The 9,858-nt window shown below is 43.1% G+C and overlaps 1 protein-coding gene across 1 annotated transcript; it reads right to left on the bottom strand.

Annotated features, from left to right (window-relative positions):
• Positions 1-2,150: 2,150 nt before the first annotated feature.
• Positions 2,151-4,091, bottom strand: LOC310857354 (leucine-rich repeat-containing protein 4C-like; the record flags this gene model as incomplete). The annotated part of the gene is made up of 1 exon (XM_083762988.1): positions 2,151-4,091. The coding sequence occupies one exon, from the start codon at positions 4,089-4,091 to the stop codon at positions 2,151-2,153; it is 1,941 nt and encodes a 646-aa protein (XP_083619114.1).
• Positions 4,092-9,858: the final 5,767 nt, after the last annotated feature.

Here is a 9,858-nt window from a genome sequence, read left to right as displayed (position 1 = left end):
CCTGAATTGGTAAAGCATTGGGGCCATTGGTACGCATCTGCTTCAGTGCAAGTTTTCATCCATTATGCCTATAGGGAGTATTTTAACACTGCACAGTAAAATCCTTAGTGCTATTTTAACCCTGAAACATTCAGAGTTAAATTAACCGTCTGGATTTATTGTGAATATCTACAATGATAACATTTTTCAAGATCTTCTGTTGAATTTGGAATTGTATGCGTATGAGACATGTTCTATGCAATATAAACAAAACAAATTTAAGCACAGTGGTATAACCTTATACATATTGGAGGGCAAGTGAAAAAATAAAATAAAACTTGACTTAATCTCTAAAGACACACATGGGGCATCTGTCTAATCCTTGGATTTGACAAATACTTGGCTAGCCTCTGTGTTTACGATGCCATTTTCACCGTTGGGTCTTTGCATTGGTTTCCAGGGTACGGCTGTCTGTGAAGTGGTGTCCATCTGAAGCCCATGGGCACATCAATTTAAATGGAAATTGTGTTGTGTGCTACTGCTAAGGGAGATCAAGGAGAGGCACAGGTGCAATGTGAGCATCTGGTTGATGCCAATCCCCCCACCAACCTCCCATAAAGCCAATCACAACATATAAACCCTGGCACTCTCTCTTCTGGGCCCTGTCCTAAGCTTGGCATGCAGAGGTGTGCATCTGGGCCCGCTAGGCACAGTGCACATGTTTGAATGTGGTTCACAGATGACAGGCGATGTACAGGCAGCTGTATGAAGGGTTTAACATCCTTCTCCAGCTCATCACTGTGCCTTTTACTGCACCCAGCACTGAGGTCAGGGGTCATACTGTGAGTTTCATAGCAATTTACTATGTTTACCAAGCACCTTATGCCCTATTTATACTCTGTCGAATGGTGGTGCTCCACAGAGAAAATAGATCTACAAGCACACATGTTGTGATGCAGCATTACATTATGGGATTGTGTAGGCTATTTCCGGTGGGGACACCATCGTACGCTAAAGTATAAATTGAGCGTTTACAATAGTCAGTCCATCAGAGATACAGGGGCGACCTTTTAAGATGATAGATGCCGGTAATTTCCCCAAAAGTATAGACTAGGTATTTTTCATATTAGGCCAACTTTTGTTCTACAAAACAATGTTGTAATATTTTATTTTGATATTTCCCATTTGCATTGTTGATCGTAGCCCTTAATGTTTGTCAACCGCCTAGGCATCATGAATTTCACGGATCAGGAAGAAGGATTATGCAACCAAATGACATCTTCTTTATAATATCTCTGCAAAGCTGAAAATATAAATAACAGATGCAAAGGATGTGGAAAAGAGTCACAAATAGGCATTTTCTTTCAGAGATACACCATCAAAGTTAAACAGAAAGTTAGCTATAGTTTGTTTAGTTTTTACAGTCATTGAACTTGGGTCATACACCTCTCATTTTATGTCCTCAGTCTCTTGATAGTAGAGCCCAGAGTGCATGCTGTGTGTTGTAGTGTGTTGTGACAGATTTAATGAAATGTATCGTTTCATCACTCACAGACCTGCCACTCACTCCCAGATAATGACCAAGCTTTTAATTCTTCAAAATGAACAGATGCTCACAAGCGGTTTCATCGGTTAACTGATGGCAAGAGAAAAGACTGATAGGATACTTTGATAATAGTGTGTGGAAAACAAGGTTTCTGTTTCGTAGCAGACAATCTGCCACATACAACAATTCTATTTTCCTTCAGGGGTTATAGTTTTTGTTTTGTTCTGTTTTGTTTTGTTTTTGACAGACATTTCACACAGAGTTTGAAAGCATATTAGTAAACCAATCATGTAAAAAACGGAAAAAAAACAAACAAAAACAACAGTTGATGAATCAGGTGCTGAAAAAATAATTGCAGGATACTTTTTTCTTGATTTGACTACAATAGTTTTTTCTTAAATAAATAACTTCTGTTTTGTAAAGACACTTTTTGAAACAGTAGACATACCCTAATTCCCAAAGTCATTGAATAAACATCACAGACCACTGATTAGCCAAACACGCTTCAGTCTGTTCCTCCATGCTCCACCCATTGTCCACACAGGCAATTTTCAATAATGTCCTTATTTAATTTCCTTGTTTTCATATTGTCTCATTATGAAAAAAAAAAAACCAAAAAAACGTATTAGATCTGGGTCTCTTGTACATTGTCTTTTGAGCTGGCCCGAATTAACAAAGGTTCGTGCGCTGAGCTGTGTATAGAGTTGAGGGTAGAGGCGTGGTTGTATGCAGTCTTATAGGTGTTGTAGTGGTTCAGGTGCTCATGCTCCAGTGGAGGCAGCGTTAGGTGCCCCTCCATCCCTGGCCCGCCCGTTACACAGTCCTCATCCACGTTGATGATCTCGATGGTGCGCTGGGGCGCGTGGTGGTTCTGCTGGTGGTGCTGCTTCCGCATCTTGTAGAAGATGATCAGCATGACGGCCGCCATAAGGGTGATCGCCACGAAGCAGCCGATAATGATCTTTGTGGTCTTCATCACCTCGTCCAATCCGTTGAGGGAGCCCTCGCCGCCGAGCTCCGTGACGGGGACGGTGTAGGTCCTCTCTGTGGCGCGGGTAGAAAGTGGGGTGCGGGCGGTGGTGGTGGTCGTGGAGGTGGGGGACATGGACTCCCAGGAGCCCGCCGAGGCAGTGGGGCCCACCTTCTGCTGCACCGAGGTGAAGCCTTCGTTGTGTGGTGTTTCGATGGTCTCCACCGTCACCGTGGTGAAGTAGCTGAAGCTGCTGTTCTCCGTCGAGGAAACGTTGAGCGTGGCGGAGGCCGTGGTGTTGCCTGCGGAGTTGCTCACCATGCAGGTGTAAGTGCCCGTGTCCTGCATGGTGACATTGGTGAAGTTGAGAGTGCCGTCGTTCAGCACGGAGATTCGGATCTTGTATGCGCCATGTGTCATGATCGACCCGTTGGGCGTAATCCAGCTGACCGAGGTCAGGGAGCTGGCCCTGCATTTCAGCTCCGCGGCACTGCCCTCGGTCACATTTAGGTCCGCTGGAGGCTCCACAATAACGGGAGCATAACAGTGAAAGTAATTCTGGTCCAGCTCACCGATGTAGCGGCCCTTGTGGCTTGTTGGAGAGCTGCAACGAGCACAGCAGCTCGTGTTGGCCGGCACCATCTCCTTTAGCCACCAGCTTAGCCAGAGGATGTCACAGTTACAGTTCCATGGGTTGTGGTGCAAGTGCACCCGCTCCAGGTGGTGTAAAGGGGTGAAGAGATCATGGGGCAAGAGTGTGAGGTTGTTGTGGGCCAGGTTGAGCTCCACTAGTGACTGCAGATCGTCAAAGGAGTTCCTCTCAATGGTCTGGATCTGGGCGTGCATCATCCATAACTTCTGCAAGTGGATGAGCCCTTTGAATGAACCTGGGCGGATGACAGAGAGCTGGTTCCCTGACATTTCCAGCTCATCCAGTTTCACCAGGGGGATGAGGTTGGGAATCTCCTTCAGATTGCACATGCCCAGATTCAGGTATCGCAGATTGCTCAGGCCCTCGAAAGCCCCCTCGGATATGTAGGAAAGGCGTTTGAGCTCCCCAAGGTCCAGCCTCCGTAACGAGGGCACTCTGTTGAACGCATATGAAGGAATGCTCTCTATGGGGTTATTTCTCAGCCAGAGCTCCTTCAGCTTAGAGAGGTACTCAAATGCCCCGTTGGGGATGGTGGTGAGCCGGTTATCAAACAGCTCCAGGGTATTGAGGCTGGCGAGCCCATTGAAGGCGCCCAGCTCAATATTCCGGATGTGATTCTTACTCAGCTGCAGGATCTCCAGGTGTCGCAGGTGCTTGAAGCTGTCCACCTTGATGACCTGGATGAGGTTCTCTTGCAGATTCAGGTAGCGCGTGTTGGTGGAGATGCCATCAGGGACATCGCGGAGGCCCCGCCTTGTGCAGATGACCTTACTAAACTGGTTGCTGCAGGAGCAGACGGAGGGGCAGGTTTGAGCACGCACCAGGCCTGCAACCACCAGTAGCTGGAGGGCCAGGAGCAGCACAAGCAAAGGGTCGGACAAGGCCCGGTTCAACCTAGGACCTCTCATCGTCTGCTGCTGAGAGGAGGTCATCTTGTTTAACATTCATAATTCATTGGCTGGTCTTTCACACTTTGGAAAGAGGTTATGGGCAGGCTGAAATGAGAAGAAAGAAAAAGAGAAGAGAGATTAATTATAAGTGCTATATTTTTTGTTGTTTGAGGAATAGTGACAGCTGATCTACATCTGCATTGTGAGCTTATGTGCTATTTTTCCTTTTTTTTTTTTTTTTTTACAGTTTTCACCTACTGCATAAAGAAATGTCCAAAATAGGGATGCAAAGGGCAAAAAGGTTAAGGAAAGTTTAGATGATATATGTGACATTCTACCCTAGGTAGAACAGACATGTAGTTGTCCACCGCTTATCCACATGAAGATATTTCGACATAAGCATTGCATTTGTGTGTGCATGATGTACATCAATGAAGTGGTCCCAGTTGACAACAATGTACACACGCACGCAGGCACGCACGTCGCACACGCGCGCACACACACACACACACACACACACACACACACACACACACACACACATACACACACAGACGAAGTGGTGATAACCTTGGTCGTGTTTATATCCATCTCTGTTTCTGCAGTGTCCTCCTTGCACTCTCAATCTCAGTCACATAAAACAAAATCACAATGTCGGCTCTAACTTCTCCTCTGCGTCTTCTCCGGAAGGAAGGGTGGGAGGAAGAGAGGCAGCCATGTGATTTATATTTCAGACTGAGGAGACATAAATAATAGGGAAGCTTGCCACCCACCAGTCCTTCAATCGAACCAAGATATCTAGAAACTTCTGATTACAACTCAGAGTTGCTCATCTATGTGACTAGACTTTGAAACAGCACAGCTCAAAGCAGACAGAGGGACTGTTATTGAACATTTTGCTCTATCATGTAAGCGAGGACTGGGAACATGTAATGTACAGTATACACTGTATGCATACTTTGAAGATGTATACATTGCTATATGATTGAATGAAGTCAGCATTGATTTATGAGTATGTGGTTATTGTTGCTGTTGATTGAAAACCCTGGACTCTATGTTTAATTAAATGTGGAACATACAACAACATGCACGTTTTTGTATACATTACTACTAATCCCTGTACAGTAGGCCTACCTGTTTACTCTTATTTCTGCTTCTGTCCTGTGTTTCATACTCGGTCGGATAGGGGATTGTACAGAACTGCCGTTCCGACTGATACGCCCATACAATATGTAGACATATGGAGATCCGGTTGCCCAGAACCACAATCCAACAACTATTCTTATATCTGGGCGTGTATCCACATTAAAGGACCAATCGACTTAAAACTTGCTGTGCGTATCGGCGAGGACCCGAAGACGATACACCAAGTGAAAAATCGATCTTTTTAAATAAATATTATTTGCCCAATAGCGATGTCAGGTTTTTAATAGCCAGTGGAATGGAAACGGCAAGAATAAGTAAGCTGTATTGACCGATACTGTTGTGGGATTTAGTGTTTTCTGGTTCTGCATCCTGCAGCATGCCATCAGAACGTCTACACGGGAGAAAGGGCAGCCTATTACAATAAGTACTGATTAATTGCATGATTACTGAGCCCATTCATTCTTTAATTATAAAAAACAGATACCAAACGCCCAAAGCCTGAGGCTAGGAAAGACTGTGGGTTTTTACGCAGGGAGGCAGGCAAATGTGATACGGATCACACCTTTCCTTTAATGACAGCTCCAATTTATTTGGGAATTAAGTTCCTGCAGAAAGCAGTTGAACATGTTTAAAATAATAGGGCAGCTAGCATCTCCTTCCAACCGTTTCGGAATTCACTGTCCAGAGATATTTGTATTATTATTTGTATTATAATCTGACTACCAAGACAATAGACCACAGATCCCTAAAATTGGATTTGTAAATTATGTTCCCTTATATTAGGAATGTCTGCGGTGTCTTCCTCTATTTTTATTTGAACAATCACCTGCGGGGAAAGAATTATGAATTATGGTAGGCATAATAAGCTTCAGCCTATAGCCTACCTTTTTTGGTCATAATGCATTATTTAAAATGATATATTTATTTTACACTTGGAATCAGTGTACTGTTACATAAACTGATGACCAAAATATAACATTGAAAGTGGAGTAGGTGTGAAGTGACCAAGGAATCAGCAGTACACAATACAAGTGCACACATGAACCCTTCGTGAACTTCTCTGTCATATGTGATCCAAATGACCTCTCTGACACACACGGAAATGTATATTAGGTTGATAATCATTCTGGCTGCTAGATTATAGGTATGTGTAACAAAACAAACTGAAAACGAATATATTTCTAGCCATCACTGCTACATTCTCAATAGTCAATAGTCTAATCCAGAAACAAGGGTTTCTCAGTCTTACACGGGGGGGGGGGGGGGGGGGGTGCACCAAATCTTTGTCTTGATGGGGTAACATTAGCCAAAAATAGCAGTTCTGCTCTTTTTGCTAATCCTCTTTCAAATATCCTGACCTACAGGCTGCAACAGTAGCAGTTCATATTAAACCACATTAGTGTCTTAACTGTAGTCTCGGCTACATGTTTAGAGAGTAAAATACAAAGATTCATGCTCTCACTGAAGAAATCAGACCCGTCTGTACTGTACTGTACTGTACTGTACTGTACTGTACTGTACTGTACTGTACTGTACTGTACTGTACTGTACTGTACTGTACTGTACTGTACTGTACTGTACTGTACTGTACTGTACTGTACTGTACTTGCACAGTGTGTGTGTGTGTGTGTGTGTGTGTGTGTGTGTGTGTGTGTGTGTGTGTGTGTGTGTGTGCGTGCGTGCGTGCGTGCGTGCGTGCGTGCGTGCGTGCGTGCGTGCGTGTGTGTGTGTGTGCGTGCATGCATGCTGCGCAACAGGGACACTTGGTGGTGAACAAAATGCTATTTCCGTGCTCAGACCCAGCCAGGGACCACCAGCCAGCCAGGACACACATTGATGGTCAATGGAGTAGCTGCACCACTCAAAGTACAAATGACCTTGAACACAAAACAAATCAGTGGTAATAAAACTTTGATTAATTCTGAAAAAAATGTAAATTCCCTTTTACTACCAAAATGAGAGCCAAATCTCAGTAATTGTCGTGTCCTTGTCATTAGATTTAGGGCTCAGGGCCAGAGGCAGATCCATCCATTGTGAACAATAAAATACACAAGAGATAAAGAGAGAACTGTGGGGAGAACTGAAACCCTGTCAGAAATTAAACCTATTAAAACCAGGGACACACATAGCTGTGTAATGGAGTGGTTGCACCACTCGAAAATAAAAAATAACGAAGAATTTTTTTGTCAATGTATGTCCTTTGGCGTATTTTATGTTGTCCATTTATCTCAAATCTGTCCTCTACATTTGCCCAACTAGTAGGTGCAGTGAGGCTTCTATTACACATTAAGACCGGGAAAGCATCCGTGTCATTTTACATTTTAACCACTTTAACCATTATTTTAAACTTTGTGATGCATGCACTGCAAGCTTGTAAATCTGCTATTTTTGACAAATCTTTGAATATAAATTTCAACTTAAATCTTTGTTTCTGGAACAAAACATTTTGAGATGTAATTTTGACATGAAAACGTTTGAGAACACTGATATAGCAAAACATTTTCTGAAAACTGACATTTTTAGAATCTGCCTCAGGTCTTGATGGGTTAATACAGCACCCGGGGAGCAGTGTGTTGCTCAGACACATTTACTGGGTGGGCTTGGGGGGCGAAACGGGGACCTTCTGACCTGCCTTCTCTACCCATCCATGTACATGCACAGGCCCATACATCATGTACAAGTTATAGCATTCTTGATAACTCCTAAATTTATAGCACTGTGCACTACTGTGCTGTATTTTAATGTTATGTTCATTAAAGGACCACTTCACCCCTTTTCAACCTGTCTTCATACAGGTCCTCACTAATGCTCAATAAGATGTCACCATTTCTGTCTATTGGTCTGTGTCTGTTAGAAACCTGTCTACCAGTGACCAGTTTGGTCAATATTTCAACCTTTCAACCTATAGGCCTACTAGTATAGGTAGGCCTACTATAGGACATAATAAAAACAAAAGGTTGAAATCTTGTTTGAAATTACCAAACCTGCCTACTGATGATGTTTCTAAACTGTCCACAGTAAATGGTGTCAATGGCAGCTAATGATCAATGCAAATCAGTGAGGGCCATTATAGGGCGCTCTTATCATTGTACATCATCATGACGTAACATGTTGATTTGCTGAGACACTAATGAAGTAAATTCTCCTTTCATTGTCAATTGTCAAAAGCCGATTTGTTCAGACACATATATGACAAAGCTACTTCGATCCAAATATAGAAAATGAAATGAAACAATTAAGTCCATCTACATCTGGCAACACAAATTTGTCCTTCTGAAGACTTGGAAATGATTCTGAAACTCACATTTTAGCAATTTTGCAATGATATTTTGTCCTCATAGTCCATGTTATAATTATTCCCAAGAGCAAAATGCACAGACTGCAACGAGGGGAAATGAGCTGGGTTGCTCTGGGATAGTTGCATCTCCCACAGGCCTCATTTAATTTGAAGGCACAGATTCTGTTGTAGTATTCCTTAACAAGTTTGTTGCAGCCTTCGATCTTAATTAAAAGATCAGCTCAAACAGCTTCTTGCGACCATATTCTGTGACGTAATTCCTAGTGAAACCAGGGCTGGGTGGGTCTCCGCTAATCACAGTGATCGGGTTAGTGTTAAACCAGCGTTTTCCAGCTCAATGTTTACAACCTCTATAATGCCTATGCTCCAACCTGCATGCATTTGTCCCCTTGGAACAAATCTGCCAAATAAGGCCTCCCTTTCTCACTCATGATATGCATAGTCCAGTTTCCACATTTGAAAGAAATTGAAAGAAGAAGAAGAAGAAGAAGAAGAAGAAGAAGAAGAAGAAGAAGAAGAAGAAGAAGAAGAAGAAGAAGAAGAAGAAGAAGAAGAAGAAGAAGAAGAAGAAGAAGAAGAAGAAAAAATGAAAATGAAAAACTGCCTCTGTGTGGTAGGGTGAGGCTGGGTAGGATAGACCATGTCCTCATTCTTTTAGGGGCTAGCCCCTCCTATGCTTTTTTCCCCACAAGTCTCATATTTGCCATTGACAATGAAAGGAGAAATTAGGTCATATGTCCGTTAAATATACCGTAAATTTGTGGCAACACAAACATTAAATGCCATTGACAGTGAAGGGATTGTCAATGTAGACGTCATAATTATGTAGACGTCTAGACGAGCAAATCGGCTAACCAATCACATAAATTCAGTTGTTCATGAGATGATGTATATGATGTATAATGATAAGAGCGCCCCTCACTTCACACAGGTGTGATTTCGTATTACCGTACTACATCCATGACATTGACCTTGCCTGAACTTTCTCTCTCGGTTAACAACACCTGCCTTTTCCCTGAACATGGACTGTGCGCCATCTGTTGTCACACAGTGACCAGTCTGTCCAGGGCATCGGCTGTAGAAAACGATGTTTGCTGTGTCTGTCTGTCGACGTAATTGAGACCCCAGTGGTCTTCAGTGCAGGGTGTCAGTTGCTTATTACAGTGGGTGGCTAACTGCCGTCTATTGTTTTCTAAATACACACAACAAGCTGCCGGCGTAGCAGGTGTTACAGACAGTGGTAGGCAGGGAGAGCAGCGAGAGAGTGAAGTGAAAGCAGATGTCTTAAACTAAATTTAAAATAATATAGCTGCAAGCAGCGATAAGACAGGATCAGCCATAAAAGCAATAAATCAATAAAGAAAAAAGCTATACGGA

Source organism: Protomyctophum parallelum (genome assembly GCF_964188405.1).
Source record: "Protomyctophum parallelum genome assembly, chromosome: 4".
In the NCBI taxonomy this organism is placed as follows: domain Eukaryota; kingdom Metazoa; phylum Chordata; class Actinopteri; order Myctophiformes; family Myctophidae; genus Protomyctophum; species Protomyctophum parallelum.
The sequence above is the reverse complement of the archived record's forward strand: the minus strand, read 5'-3'. Positions and strand labels throughout refer to the sequence as shown.